Raw genomic sequence first — 16,597 nt, forward strand, 5'->3', positions numbered from 1 at the left:
TATATATATAGCAGTTCATGACATCCATTCTTACAAATGTACTGTTTCTGACGGACACACGTTCAGATCATCCGTTCTCAAAACTCCGCCATTTCTCTCCCCACATCCACCACTGCTGGCGGCTCACATCCAACTGCGCAGCGCTACGCGCTGTTAACAGCCAACAGCGCAACACTGCAATAGCTAACAACAATGCAAACCAGCCACAGACTGTACACAGCACAGCCAGTGATTTTCATACAGAGTGCTACGTGGCGTTACCAATATAAAAACCTAAACAGCCTACTTACAGCGTGATCATGAAATGAAAAGTGGAATAGATAGATTTTTTGGTACAGCCTTTGAAACATCCCCTTAGAAAAATTATAAATGACTGTGCTCATAAGCCTCTTACGTTATTTGATTTTCAAACAGATGAGCAGAACTGAACGTACTGAGACATTTCTCTCTTTACTCATTCTGATCATCACTAAACTGACACAATATTTTTATAGCAACACAATCTGACTTTCAATAATCCCTACAAAAGAATGGCCCTGACTAACAATAACCTATACCTTTCATGAATCACTTACCTCACAAAAATCTTCGTTACTCGAACTACTCCAATACAGCGAGCGCCAATACTGCCAGGTAATAAAAAAATTCTAACTGCTGAAGGCATTAAAGGCATTACCTACTGATAGACATAGTTAGCAAATGAAAGATTTTGATAGAGAACTAACAATGTATTTACGTTAATAATATTCAAAAGTATTGGTGGATGTGGGGAGAGAGATGGTAGAGTTTTGAGAGCGGATGATCTGGACGTGTGTGCATCCACCAATATATATATATTTACTCTTTCTGATGCACACATGTCCAGATCATCCGCTCTCAAAACTCCACCATCTCTCTCCCCACATGAACCAATGCTGGCGCCTCACCAACTGCGCAACGTTACGCACTGTTCACATCCAACTTCCCAACACTACACAAGCGAATATTCCAACAATGCCAACCAGCCACAGACTGCACACAGCACAGCCAGTGATTTTCATACAGAGCGCTACGTGACGTTACCAACAGAAAAACCTAAACAGCCTACTTACACCGTAATTTTGAGATTATCTTTTAGGCACAGATTTGGTCCTGTAGCCGCCAGTGCTTCTGCAACAAGGATGGTAATACTCACCTGTAACACTGTGCCTAACACATGTTGAAAATAGGGGATAATCATTGCAAATCTACATGAGCAGTGGCGTACAGGAAACTTTAGCTACAGGATTCATTTAAAAATCGCTTTCTGGTAAGTCATTCCTTGCTATGGCTAATAATCATTTCCTCATCTGCAAAAAGATATGTACTCAAGTTCATGTCATTGCGAAACATTCAATCAGTAGAAAGCAAGTTTTTTTCTGTCGTATATTATCTTCAATGGTAACTTAAAAGCAAGGTTATGCAGACCTGGACCGTAAATTATAATGTATTTGACACGATGCGTGAGAGGCCTCAAGTAGCCATTGTGACAAGAGTAAACAAACGAATAAGTAGTAATCAAACAAATAAAAGCAGAAAACTCTAATTGGATAATTTATTTTTAAAGATGACTTTGTAACTTCTTAACAATTCAGTTGATTATGAGATACAACAGAAACAAACGCATGACCCGCAATTCACAGTGAAGGGTAGATGCCGTGCGTTTATCCGTGCATCATCACTAAGGATTCCATCTAGAACGGATCACAGGTCGGGTGGATTAGGATGTCATGAACCTGGAACAAAAAAATCATCGGTTCGTATGTTTTCCTCTACTCTTCTGGTGAGACAAAACGAAGTGAGAGGTAAAGCGTGGAAGAAACACAATAAAAGTTAGGATTTTTCAGTGCATAGCAGCTAAGAGTAGCACAGAAATCATGTGACAAACTATAGCTTGTAGAATATATGAACCTTTGTGATTAGTTTGTGTCCGCAGGAAATGTAGAACGAAATAAGCTTTACCTGTACTCTCGGATGCTGGGACAACATGTAGATGACAGCATTCGCTATATCTTCTGGTTCCAGATATGGTGCTGTCTTGTACATTTCAGGTGTCAAGTGTTTAGTTGTATTGAAGAACTCTGTCTTCACCAATCCGGGAGATACTTGCTATAACGAAAAAGAAAAATATAAAATTAGAAAGAGAAGGGTTCCAAAACAGAATACAAATAGTAATTTTGGCTCTGAATCGTATAACAAAGTTCTCGTAGGTTGTTTAAAACTATGTTATTTGAGATACGCAGCATACAGAAATTAATCTATAGTATATTCTCCGCAATAATATACAGTTCTCTCTTTATGGTGAGCTTTTTCCTCAATACCAAGTGTGAAGGAATCAGTTAATTTTTCAGGTTTAAATAGGCGTCCAGCCAATTTCGAGAGTGTCCCTCAAAGATTATTGAATAAATAATTTAAAAACCAGATATATGTGAGAGTACAAGATCAGAAGAATATCGGAGATTGGAAAAAGTCCTGAACAAAAGATTTCGCTGGGTTATAGACTTGCAGCTCCAGCTGCTCGTATGGACGCCGTCTGCCAAATAACTCGCAAACTGCGACTCACCAACGAAATTCATCAAGTAAACAAAAAGAAATGTACCTGAGGATGATGATGATAAGGCGATCGAAATGCACAGCAGTGTGAGTAAAGAATGGGTGAGCAGAACATCGATGTAATATGTCAACGTTGCACCCTCACTGTAGGACCTAGTTGAGTTACCAGAGAACTGTATTCGTTCCCTTTTACTACTTGAAATGTTTCAGAAAATCTTTTGTGTGAGACGGTTTGAGAGTCCCACTGCTTGAAGTTCTAGGATTGTATACGACCCACAACTACTTCCTCTCGTGTACCAACACCATCATCTCAGACTAGGGATTGTATCTGACATCCTGAATTATTTGTTTAACATATTCCTGTCTCTGTCTTGCCGCTCACCTTTTGCTCTCTGTGGCTCCATTAGTGCCACCGAAGCTGTTCCTGTGATTCTTAAAACAAGTGCTATCGTCCTGTCCCTTATTTTTGCAGTGCCAGTGTTTTCCTCATGTTCCCTTTCTTGAAGATTCTGTTGATAACTTTCCCATTTTTTGTCTTCTCAGACCACGCAGCATTCTTGCATAGGACATCTCAGTCACTTTGAATCTCTTATTTTGCGATTTTTTCAATTTGACCCTGATAAATTTGTTAAATAAGGGCCTGTGGCTGATACAAATAGATTACTTTGTCGAATAAGAAGAAAATAGAAATCTTAATTACTTGTATTTAATAACACACTCATCTCTGAAGTATAGAAAACCAACTACGACAGGCACCAAAATAGCCACAAACTCCACACTTACAAACTCTCGTGAAGATGCTGCGATCAGGTCTGTCCTCAGTGCCTGTGTATAAATACTCTTTAAATCCAGAAGTTTTAAAATGAGATGTGTAAAGTAATAATAAGATTGCTATCGAACAAATAGCAAACAAACATTGATTCTATCCACAAGAAGCTGAAGCAAAATACAGATCAGAAAAAAAAGATCGTATTGAATTCTTGGCCGGGAGACCACATTTGGGGTTGATCGGCCGCTGTATTGCAAGTCCTTTTTAAGTGACGCCACAGCGGCGACTTACGAGTCAATGATGATGAAAATGATGACGGACACATAACACTTAGTCCCCTGCCGGGAATCGAACCCGGGCGCCCTGCGTGGTGGGCGGTAACGCTGCCGCTTCGCTACGGAGGCGGACTAGATCAGAATAAATAAATCGCCGTAGCAGTACTAATACAAATGATTTAAATAAATACACAAGCGATTCGTATTTTGAAATAGCTTCAGATAGAATGGGAAAAAATTCAGAAATACTTTCATCATCACTGCCTTTTGCGCTAATAACAACCGGAGATAAGGAATAGAACACAACATGAAGCAAATACAGAATAAATGTGATCAACTTGGAATATATAAAATTATATGCTCCAATTTTTATCAATTCTTTTACCAGTTATAAAAGCCTCTCCAGAAATATGTTGGGTGCTTCAATATGAGAAAGCGCACAAATCTGCGGCAAATACCTAACTACAAAGTACAAGATGCCCATTGTCGTTAAATGGCCTCGATCCACTCCAAATTATTCAGAAAGGCAAAAGACTGTTTTCGAGATAAAAACATAAAACAATGTATGAAACACATCAGTGTAGCGATAATTGAGTCAGTCGCTATGGACCTTATGACAGATCCGTACCAATTTCACAAAAGTCACTTGGAATATATTACTAACGTGATTACAGTAAACAGAAATTCAGAATAGGTGTTATCTAAAGAGACTTCTGTTCTCTTTTATTTTGATGAGGCCCCGCACAAATTCCTCTCCTGTGCTAACCTTATCATCTCAGAGTAGTTCTTGCAACCAAGTCCTCAGTTATTCTGGAAAAATGTCGATCTGTCTTCCTCTGCAGTTTTTACCGTCTACAGCTACCTCTAGTACCACGATTCTTACTATCATCCCGTCCCATCTTCTAGTCAGTGTTTCCGCATTTTCTTCGCCGATTCCACTGAGAACCGCCACAATCCTTACCTTATCAAACAACCTAATTTTCAACATTCTTCGGTGGCTTCGCATCTCAAATTACTTCAATGATCTTCTGTTACGGTTTTTCTACAGTGCATGTTTTAGTGCCATATAATGATGTGCTCCAAACGTACATTCTCAGAAATTTCTTTCTCAGATTGGGGCCTATGTTTGATACTAGTAGACTTCTCTTGTCCACGTGTTCCCTTTTTGACAATGCTAGTGTGCCTTTATGTCCTCTTTGCTCCGTCCCCCAAGGATTAGTTTGCTGCCTAGGCAGCAGAATTCCTTAACTTCATTACTTTCGTTTTTCTTCGATTTTCTCTCATTCCGCATTCTGTACGTATTGGAGTGTTCATTCCGTTCAACAAAATCTGTAATTCTTCTTCGCTTTCCTTGATGATGGCAATGTCACCAGTGAGTCTTATCATAGATATCCTTTCACTTTGAACTTAAATCCCACTCCTGAAGCTTTCTTTTATTTCCGTCATTGCTTCTTTAATGTATAGATTGAACAGCAGAGGCGAAAGACTACAACCCTGTCTTATGCCCTTTTCAAGCCGAGCCCTTCGTTCTTGATCATCCACTCTTATTATCTCCTCTTGGCTGTTGTACATATTGTCTGTTAATCTCTCTCCCTATAGCTTACCCCTGTTTTTCTAAGAATGTCGAACAACTTGCACCATTTGTCGAAAGCTTTTTCCAGGTTACCAACTCCCGGGAACGTGTCTTGATTTTCCTTTAATTTTGCTTCCATTATCAACCGCGACATCAGAACTGCCTCTCTGGTTTCTTTACCTTTCCTAAAGACAAACTGATCGTCATATAACACTTATTCAATTTTATTTTCCATTATTCTGTATACGATTTTTGTCAGCAGCTTGGATGCATGAGCTGTTAAGCAGATTGTGCGTAACCCTCACACTTGTCAGTTCTTGCAATCTTTGGAATTGTGTGGAATATGTTTTCCCGATAGTCAGATGGTACTTCGCCACGCCCACATATTCTACACACCGACGTGAAAAGCCATTTTGTTGCCACTTCCCCCAATGATTTAGAAATTCTGATGGAATATTATCTATTCCTTTTGTCTTATTTGTTATTAAGTCTTCCGAAGCTCTCTTAAATTCTGATTCTAATACTGAATCCCTGTCTCTTTTATAAAGACTCCTGTTTCTCTTTCCTCTTTGCCCCTCTCCCCCCCGCCATATTAGAGGCCACCAGTGTACACTTTTCACCTATCCTCTCTCTGCTAACAGTGGGATTTCCGTAGCACACTTAGTGTTAACAACCTTGCTTTTAATTTCACTGAAGACTGTTTTGAAATTCCTATACGCTGAGACAGTTCTTCCGACAAGCACCTCTTTTTCGATTTCTTCACACTTTTGTCCAGCCATTTTGCCTTAGTTTCCCTGAACTTACTGTTTGCTTCATTCCTGAGTGACTTGTATTGCAGAATTTTTCCGAACTTTTCTGCACTTTCTTCTTTCATCGATCAACTCAAGCATTTCTTCTGTTACCATGGTTTCTTCTCAGCTACCCTCTTGTTACCTATGTTTCTTTTCCATTTCTGTGATTGCCCGTTTTAGAGACGTCCATTCCTCTTCAACTGAACTGGCTACTGAGGTATTCCTTAACGCAGCATTAGAGAACGTCAAGCGTATCTCTTCATTCCTTAGTACTTCCGTATCCCACTTCCTTGCGCATTGATTCTTCCTGACTAGTCTCTTAAAGTTCAACCTACGCTTCATCACCATTAAATTCTGATTTGAGTCTAGATATGCTCCTGGCTATACCTTAAAATCCAATATCTGATTTCGGAATCACTACCTGACTATGACTTAATCTAACTCAAATCTTACCATATCTCCCAGCCTTTTGTAAGCATACTTCCTCCTCTTTTGATTCTTGAACAGAATATTCGCTATTACTAATACAAATTTATTACTGAAATCAATTAGTTTTTGCCCCATCTCATTCCAAGTGCCAAGCCCATATCATCTGGTAGCTTTATTTTAAATATTTACCGTACTACCACATTCTAATCCCCCCACATTCTAATCCCCCACCATTATTAGATTATCATCCCACTACATACACTGAATTACCATCACAATATCTTCCTCATACGCCTTATCTATCTCGTCATATTTTGCTTCTGACGTTGGAATGTGTACCTGAACTGTCGTTGCCGGTGACGGTTTACTGTAGATTCTGCTGGGAAGAATCCTATCATTTAACTGTTGAAATTAACTCACTCTGCCATACTTTGGTTCTCATAACGAATCATACTCTAGACACTTAATTTTCTTACGCTGTTTATATTATACTATACACATCTGACCAGAAATCTTTATTTTCTTTCCATTTCACTACACTGGCCCACAATACATCTATTAGGGATTGCTTTAAAGTAATGCTCCCGAATTTTTTGTGTGAAAACTCTTCAAACGCTTTACATAGTACGGAAGTCATTAACATTATGGGGCTTAATTATTCATTTATATATATTTATTTCTCAACGTGGTCATCCTGGTGACGAACAAATTTCTCTCAACTATATACCAGTTTGCTGATGCCGTTATTATACAATATTTGAGTTTATTGAAGGAGGCACAGCCTCATCTCCGCTTGCACCGCACCATCACTCTCAAAGTAAAGTCCTCGAAGGAGTTACTTAAGTTCTGGAAACAGACGAAAATCGGTTGGGGCCAAGTCGGGGCTGCATGGAGGATGGTCGACGACGTTGGACCCAAGGCGCCAGGTTCTTGTAGATATCGTAGCGTTTGTGTGTGATTTGGCATTGTCATGCTGAAAAAGAAACTCTATTACAGCAAGCTGTTTCTCAGACACCATTGTAGTTACGTTAGACACAATCATGTTACACGCTACAATACGGATACCTCCGGCGTCGGAGGGCTGCAAATACGTAGACATGAACAAGGTCGATTTAGAATGTTAATAATATTTATTTTATTTAAAGAGCTATCAGAGTTTTCACGCAAAAAATTCGGGGGCTTTATTTTTCAGCACGTCCTCGTACATGTAGCCTATTCATTTCTATTTTTAGATTTTCTGGCTTCACAGCCACGATCAAAATTTTGACGTTCCCTGCTCCTACTCGCAGAACGCCACCTTTTCGTGGATTATTCAGAGTTTTTCTCAAGTTAACCTTCCACTCGGCAGGTCCTCCAGGAGATCTGAATGAGTGACTAATTCAGAATATTTCGTAAATGGAGAGATCATAATGACACTCTTTCAATAACAGGCAACATGTCCTGCGGATACATATTGAGTGTCCTTATTGAAGTGGTTTCCATTGTCTTCTGCATCCCCATCCTATGAACACCACTGATTCTTTCGCCTTTTAGAAGAGCAAGAGTGTGCCATGAAACTCTGTTCTCTTCTCCGCCCTCTTCGACAAGGCCGTTGGCAGGAAAGAGCAAACTGCTTTTACCGTAAGTCTTCGGTCACCATTACTGATGATTTTTATTTAAAATATAAGCAATAACTGTGTTAGTACCGGGGAATCGGCGTTTTCGTTATCAGTTAAAGCAAGTACCTCAAGACTACGCTATCTTTTAAGCAGAACATAAAGAACGTCGTTTGAATGGAGTTGTGACTTTGTGGAAATGAAAATGAATTTTAAATTTTGTCTATTGGCCTACGATCTACACCACCGACAGCAGTGAACTGACTGAAAATAAAGGTATACTCTCGTACCACACCACACTACACGGAAAAAAGCATCCACATAACGCCATGCTAAGCTTCCTCAGGAACTATGAGGCGTTACATTTTTATTAACGATGATAACAGACATTGTCCTAAAATTTGACTACAAGGTATCCCACGTCGACATAGAAGGTCTATCTCTCAGAAGGACAGCTCTCTTCAGTATATGGCACCAAGTAGCTGCCGAGGTGGAGAGAAAGAAATAGGTGACAGTTTATCGCCACCCTCTGCAAGGGCACGAACAACAGCCTAGGCGACTCCGCTCGAGAAAGAGTTTCGTTTGCACTTCAGAGACAGACAAGGTCACCAAAAAGAGACTACAGCTATGAAAGGAGGCAACCGTCCTCTCCTGGAGCTGAAAGAAGAAATTACAGCTAGAAATAACAAATCCTTCAGAAACCGGAAGCCTCTCAATGGGCTGAAGACCAGGGTCTCAAATTGCAAGTATAACAGTGCCCAATGCAGCTGCGTCGATGGGGAACCCTATGTGGCTGTGGGAATGTCCAAATAAACGACCACTTACTGACATGCCAAAACTTCAGCAGAAGCTACACTCCGCTAGATTTACTGCTAAGCTACCTGAGTAGCTGATTATTTAACAAGACATATTGAAACTATAAACTTTATTACAGCTGATTTGTACTCGATTTTAATGTATGTTTAATGACTAGTGTTCTGGTCACGGAAAGTAAATAAAATACATAAACAAACTGAATTTGCAGCATTTGAAACTATCCACCACCTTATAAACCAAAGGCAACAGTAAAGAGACTGCTCTAATATATTAAGTTACGATAGATGTTTTATTTTATGTCACAATGTATAGAAGATAATTTCAGTTCCAAAGAATGTAGGTGCTGACAGGTGTGAATAGTGTCAATCATTGCTTTAAGAAGCCGTGGCTGCAAAATACTGTAACGAATTATTTACAGAAGAATGAAGAAACTGGTAGAATTTGACCTCGGGGAAGATCAACTTCGATTCCAGAGAAATGTTGGGGTGGTGGCGATGTTGACTCTATAGCTTGCCTTGGGCTGTAGTTTAAAGAAAAGCAAACTTATGTTAACTGTTTTAGCAGATTTAGAGAAAGATTTTGAAAAAATTGAGCGGAACGCTGTCTTCGTAATTCTGAAGGCAGCCGGGGTCAAATACAGAGGCGAAATTTAACTTGCAACTTATACAGAAAACAGACGGCAATTGTAGGAGTCGAAGGTCATCAAAGGGAATCAGTGGTTGAGATCGGAGTGAGAAAATATTATAGCTTATCCTCGATGTTATTCAGTTAATACATTGTGCAAGTAGTAAAGGAAATCAAAGAAAACTCTATGAAAGGATTAAAGTACAGGCACGTTTGGTAGTAACATTATGATTGTGACAGAGATGGCAAAGGACTTGGAAAAGTAATGGAATGGAATGGATAGTGTCTTGAATAGACGCTATAAGGAGAAGATCAACGAAAGTAGAGCAGGACTAATGGAATGTAGTGGAATTAAATCAGATGATGCTGAGCGAAAGAGATTAAGAAATGAGACACTAAACGTAGTAGATGAGGGCTGCTATTTGTACAGCAGAATAACTGGTATTGGACAAAGGAAGACTATAAAATACATATTGTCAATTGTAAGACACTCCTTCTGACAAAGGACAATTTGTTAATATCGAATATAAAGTTAACTGTTAGGAAGTCTTTTCTAAAAGTATTTGTCAGGGCTGTAGCCTTGCAAAGAAAAGAAGGTGGGCGATAGATTATTTGAATTTAGTTATGTCATGTTCTGCAGATCATTTTCACGATTATTTTATCGATGTGATGTGGAACAAGTCAGATTACAAGATATACACTCCTGGAAATGGAAAAAAGAACACATTGACACCGGTGTGTCAGACCCACCATACTTGCTCCGGACACTGCGACAGGGCTGTACAAGCAATGATCACACGCGCGGCACAGCGGACACACCAGGAACCTCGGTGTTGGCCGTCGAATGGCGCTAGCTGCGCAGCATTTGTGCACCGCCGCCGTCAGTGTCAGCCAGTTTGCTGTGGCATACGGAGCTCCATCGCAGTCTTTAACACTGGTAGCATGCCGCGACAGCGTGGACGTGAACCGTATGTGCAGTTGACGGACTTTGAGCGAGGGCGTGTAGTGGGCATGCGGGAGGCCGGGTGGACATACCGCCGAATTGCTCAACACGTGGGGCGTGAGGTCTCCACAGTTCATTGATGTTGTCGCCAGTGGTCGGCGGAAGGTGCACGTGCCCGTCGACCTGGGACCGGACCGCAGCGACGCACGGATGCACGCCAAGACCGTAGGATCCTACGCAGTACCGTAGGGGACCGCACCGCCACTTCCCAGCAAATTAGGGACACTGTTGCTCCTGGGGTATCGGCGAGGACCATTCGCAACCGTCTCCATGAAGCTGGGCTACGGTCCCGCACACCGTTAGGCCGTCTTCCGCTCACGCCCCAACATCGTGCAGCCCGCTTCCAGTGGTGTCGCGACAGGCATGAATGGAGGGACGAATGGAGACGTGTCGTCTTCAGCGATGAGAGTCGCTTCTGCCTTGGTGCCAATGATGGTCGTATGCGTGTTTGGCGCCGTGCAGATGAGCGCCACAATCAGGACTGCATACGACCGAGGCACACAGGGCCAACACCGGGCATCATGGTGTGAGGAGCGATCTCCTACACTGGCTGTACACCTCTGGTGATCGTCGAGGGGACACTGAATAGTGCACGGTACATCCAAACCGTCATCGAACCCATCGTTCTACCATTCCTAGACCGGCAAGGGAACTTGCTGTTCCAACAGGACAATGCACATCCGCATGTATCCCGTGCCACCCAACGTGCTCTAGAAGGTGTAAGTCAACTACCCTGGCCAGCAAGATCTCCAGATCTGTCCCCCATTGAGCATGTTTGGGACTGGATGAAGTGTCGTCTCACGCGGTCTGCACGTCCAGCACGAACGCTGGTCCAACTGAGGCGCCAGGTGGAAATGGCATGGCAAGCCGTTCCACAGGACTACATCCAGCATCTCTACGATCGTCTCCATGGGAGAATAGCAGCCTGCATTGCTGCGAAAGGTGGATATACACTGTACTAGTGCCGACATTGTGCATGCTCTGTTGCCTGTGTCTATGTGCCTGTGGTTCTGTCAGTGTGATCATGTGATGTATCTGACCCCAGGAATGTCTCAATAAAGTTTCCCCTTCCTGGGACAATGAATTCACGGTGTTCTTATTTCAATTTCCAGGAGTGTATATATATATACACACACATGAATTACTGAAATGTTTTGCTCTACACATGCAACTACATTTAGAGGTACATTTTTTTTACCAATTCTGAAACAGAAACTCGTCTATGGAATAGAAAGAGTTGTCCAAAAGAAATGATTTTAAGCTGGATGTAATACATAATTTGCTACCTGCAACTTTATGTTATTGGGCAAATGATCTAAGATTTTTGTTGCTGAATAATGTACTCCTTTTTGAGCAACTGACAGCTTCAACAACGGACAGGAAAGGTCATTTTTCCCTCTAGTGTTGTACTTATGAACATCACTGTTCTTCGTGAATTTCATTAGCGAATATATGTACTCTGATGGTGCAGTTAAAATACCTGACGCCTTGAATAGGTGCTCACATGACGCCCTTGGGTTGAACACCACTAATTATTCTCACTGCTCTCTTTTGTGCAATCAATACTTTATGTCTAAGTGGTGAGTTACCCCAGAAAACTATTCCATAAGACATTACTGAGTGGAAATATGCAAAGTACGTTAGGAGGCTGATCTGTTAATTACCAAGACCAGCAATTATAAGAAGAGCGAGAGAAGCTAAACTTAACTGTTTGACAAGCTCAGCAATATGCTTCTTCCAGTTCAAGTTGTCATCAATGTGAACACCGAAAAATTTGGAGAAGTCTACCCTGATAACTGAGCCCTGTGCATATGCTACATCAATTGTCGGTATGACGCTATTCAGTGTAGAGAACTGGATATACTTTTCTCAAAATCAAGGGAGAGTCCATTTTCTGAGAACCACTTAATAATTTTTTGAAAAGCATCCTTAACAATATCTTCAGCTGCTTTTTCTGGAATAGGATATATTATAACACTCGTGTCACATGCAAAAGTACTAGTTCTGCTTGCTGAACATTAAATGAGGTCATTCGCACGAATAAGGAACATCAGAGGACCCTAAATTGAACCCTGTGGGACTCCCTTTGTGGTAACTCCCCATTCACTAGAATCTACCACCCTCCCAACATTATTTGTGATATTCAGCTCAACTTTTTGCTTTCTGTTAGTTAAGTATGATTCAAACCAGGTGCGTGTATAGCCTTCAATTCCATAAAACCTGACTTTTTCTGAGAGTGTGACATGATCCACACAGTCAAATGCCTAGTAAAGATCACAGAAAATGCCAACTGGCGATAATTTGTTATGTAGGACTTGTGCCTATTTGAAGGGGAAATGTGTAGGTAGCATTTTCAGTCGAGTAGCCCTTCCGGAATCCGAACTGTGACATGCTGAGTAGATTATTTTCACTTAAATATGAGACTACTCTTGACTACGTAACTTTTTCGAATATTTTAGAAAATGAAGGCAGCAATGAGATTGATCTACAATTATTTAAGTCACTCTTGTCCCCTTTCTTATGAAGAGGTTTGACAATCGCATATTTCAATCTGTCTGGAAAAATTCCCTGTGCCAGCGAAGCATTGCATATATCACTAAGGACTCCACTTATTAAATTAGAGCAACACTTCAAGATTCTGTTAGACTCCATCAACACCACATGAGATCTTGTTTTCATTGAGCAGTTGAGACAAGAGGACAATAGAAACTTTTGAAATTTGATGCTACAGAAGAATGCTGAAGACTAAATGGGTAGATCACGTATCTAAATGATACATGCTGAATAGAATAGGAGAAGAAAGAAAATGTACGGCGAAACTTGACTATAACAAGGTATTGATTGGTAGGACACGATCTGTGGCACTAAGTAATCGTCAGTTTGGATGTGAAGGTAATGAAAATTTTATAGAGAGAGAAAGACCTGGACATGTTCCCAGTAAGCGGGTTCGATTAGATCTGGCTGCAGCATTTATGAAGAGGTGATTTGGGATGCACAGAATGCACTTGCGTGACGAGATGAATCAAACCATTCATACGACTGAAGATCACAACAAGAACAACAACAACAGTATGTGGAAATGATGTGTGTTAAAGGTAAGTATAAAAAGTTTCCACATGACACGCGAAACTCTCGGACGTGTAGTGCAATACCCGTGCGGCCTATGGAATATATGAATTAACAGTATTAAGCTACAGTTGCGGCGCGTAAGTATATCGGTACATCGCGCTTACTATCAGTCATATTTCTGAGAAAATTTCTCGCTGCTGCATAGAAAATGACAACATATCAGTCCAGGCCTGTTCAAAGCAGACAGCGATGTCTCCACATGTGGTAGTTTTTCCCGTCGTTCAGTGTAGAAGCAGAGGTACTGAGAGATCACGACCTAGGATAGTCAGGCTGTGGCTTACCCCCACTCTGATGTGGCTCTTCCTGGCGACGAGGTCCTTCCTGAGGCCTTCCAGCAGCGCCGTCACAGCCTGCTTGGTGGCCGCAGCCATGGCCACCTTGCTGTTCGGTGGTGGGTTGTGTCCCCAGAGCCTGTGCAAGACGAACACTGTGTTACACAACGTAGGCTTCGATGACCGGTGTTCACATCCTTGCCGATTTTTGTTACACGCGCATTAAACCGCGGTCCAAGCCAAATTTCTATGCCTATCGCTTCGTGTCCTAGTACTAGAGACACCCTCAGAGTCTCAAAGGAGCAGACAGTTAATTTTCAAACTTGAACACTCTCATAAAATTCAATTTCCTCAGCTTCTTTGAACTTTTAAATTAATGAACTCCTTGCATGAGTCGCTGAGGTTGTCTGTAGAATTAGCATAAGAAGCGTTAGGCACAAATACATAGGTTCGAACTTATATAGTGGCAACAATGCTGTGGAGACACTATGCAATGGAATCTACTAATGTCGCTGATAGGACACGTTGTTGACATACCTCCCTTACTTCCGAGCAAATAGACTCGCCCGTCCCACGTCAATGGCGTGCGCACAATCGAGGGAAATGCAGTCACTTGTGGGCGAGCGGTCTAAAGTAACGGTGTCACTATATTTTAGGAACAGGAACAATGGAAGTGGATTAAGATTGAATGTGCCAGAGGTCGTACAGCACGACAGTGTCATCAAGGTCTTCAAGAGTTGTGTGGGGAATCGACATTGACGTACAGAACAGTGGCACTTTGGCTACAAGCCTTCAACGAATGTCGGCAAACTGTGGCTGACATGCATCGGGCAGTTCGTCCTAGCGTGTCTGAAGAAGACGTACATGCTGTTGCTGCGTTAGTGGACAATGATCGGCGCCATACGATTCCTGAGATCGCCCGTGAAACAGAATTTGAGCATATGACTGTGTTTCGGATCCTGAAGGAACGTCTGGCGAAAAACTGCATCACGATGGTTTCCGCATGGCTTGACGGAGAAATGGATGCGTTACGACGCTGTTCAGGCGCACTTGGAGCGCTATGAGCGCGAAGGAGAGGCTTTCTTAAGCCGTATCGTGACACTGGATGATACATGGGCCACATCGTACGAACCAAAACGGAAACGCCAATCTAACGAATGGCGTCATTATGGGTGGCCCCGAAAGTCGAAAGTGCGTCAGAACCCCAGTATGGTTAAAGGTATGGTGATTCTCGTGTACGACTGTGATGGTGTTATACTAACTCATTACGTTCCTCCACAGCAGACCGTCAACGCACAGTATTATTGTTCGTTTTTGGAACATCACCTGCGACCAGCTCTGCGAAAGAAGCGGCGACACTTTCTGCGCAACCCACCCAACATTTTGAACGACAAAGCGCAGGCGCATACAGCTCATGCTGTGGCTGCTCAGTTCAGTCCATGGGACTGGAAAGCACTGTACCATCTACCATACTCCCCGGACTTAAGTCTTTGTGACTCTAATTTGATTCTGAAGATGAAGGAACCACTTCGTGGCATTCGCTTTAGAACTGTTCCAGAGATTCGACAGGCAGTAGAACGCTCTATTCGCACCATCAACAGAACAGGCTCTGCTACACGGTATACTACGCCGTCCACATTTCTGGCAACGGGTTCTACACAACGCTGGTGACTACTTTGAAGAACGGTAACAGGTGCAAACATGTAACTCTTTTGTATCGGTTGTGAATAAATAGTTTCTACTATTTTAAGTTGCAACCCTCTTAGACACCACAGATTACGGTTTAATGTACGTCGCCCTGGATGCAGGCACTTTCTGTTATGTTACATGGCTAATTAATTTATTGAGGAGTAACATACCCATACCGATACCAACCCAATTCAAGGCTGTCAACATCCATGACAGTTGCAGATGCAAGACGATAAGAGTAAATTCTTCTACATATATTGCTGCCTGGTGTTGGCCATCGTTTTCATTTCCCAAAAAAATGTAATCACAGAGACGAACTACAGAGAAGCAGAGAACCGAAGAGTCAAGCAGTATATTGCTCCCTCCTACGTATATCTCGCGAAGAGACCATGAGGATAAAATCAGAGAGATTAGAGCCCACACAGAAGCATACCGACAATCCTTCTTTCCACGTACAATACGAGACTGGAATAGAAGGGAGAACCGATAGAGGTACTCAGGGTACCCTCCGCCACACACCGTCAGGTGGCTTGCGGAGTACGGATGTAGATGTAGATGTAGATGTAGATGTAGATGTAGATGGTAGCTCATCCGGCTTTCTCAACAATACTGTGCGGAGCACAGTTTCTTTGATCGCACGGTCGTCATTTTGACGGAGACACAACCACGAGCGCTACGTGAACACGTAAGAAAGAATTTAACTTTGCACCCTCGCCATAGGTCGTCCCCGTATGTGCAATAATAAGTGATGTCGAACAGGCAGAGCGTAAGATCTCCAGACAAACGACACACAAATACGAAGTAAAACGAACTGTATCATCGAAAAAGCACCAGCACCAGACATGACCAGCGATGAGTGCAATGGCCTGTGCACGTTACGCAGTGATGAAAGCACTGTAGTTCTTTCTTATGGCAAGGACAAGGCAAATCTACCTGTGGAACACGCGTATTATGATAGGAAGATATGCAGGCTACTGGACCAAAATAGGAGGGTTGTCCGGAAAGTAAGTTCCGATCGGTCGCTAAAGAATTATGAAAAAGGCATATGAGCTTTTTAAGCA

General features: G+C 42.0%; 1 protein-coding gene across 1 annotated transcript in view; it reads right to left on the reverse strand.

Moving 5' to 3' along the window:
• Positions 1–1,559: 1,559 nt before the first annotated feature.
• The window catches only part of LOC126284842 (dehydrogenase/reductase SDR family member 11-like), a 43,410-nt gene continuing 28,372 nt past the window's right edge, over positions 1,560–16,597 (reverse strand). The window contains exons 4-6 of the mRNA XM_049984069.1: positions 13,857–13,986; positions 1,981–2,127; positions 1,560–1,754 (exon numbers count right to left, since the gene is read on the reverse strand). Of these exons, the coding sequence (XP_049840026.1) occupies positions 1,713–1,754; positions 1,981–2,127; positions 13,857–13,986 (319 nt within the window). The 3' untranslated portion in view covers positions 1,560–1,712. The remainder of the gene's footprint in view (positions 1,755–1,980; positions 2,128–13,856; positions 13,987–16,597) is intronic.

Source organism: Schistocerca gregaria, chromosome 8 (genome assembly GCF_023897955.1).
Source record: "Schistocerca gregaria isolate iqSchGreg1 chromosome 8, iqSchGreg1.2, whole genome shotgun sequence".
Taxonomy (NCBI): domain Eukaryota; kingdom Metazoa; phylum Arthropoda; class Insecta; order Orthoptera; family Acrididae; genus Schistocerca; species Schistocerca gregaria.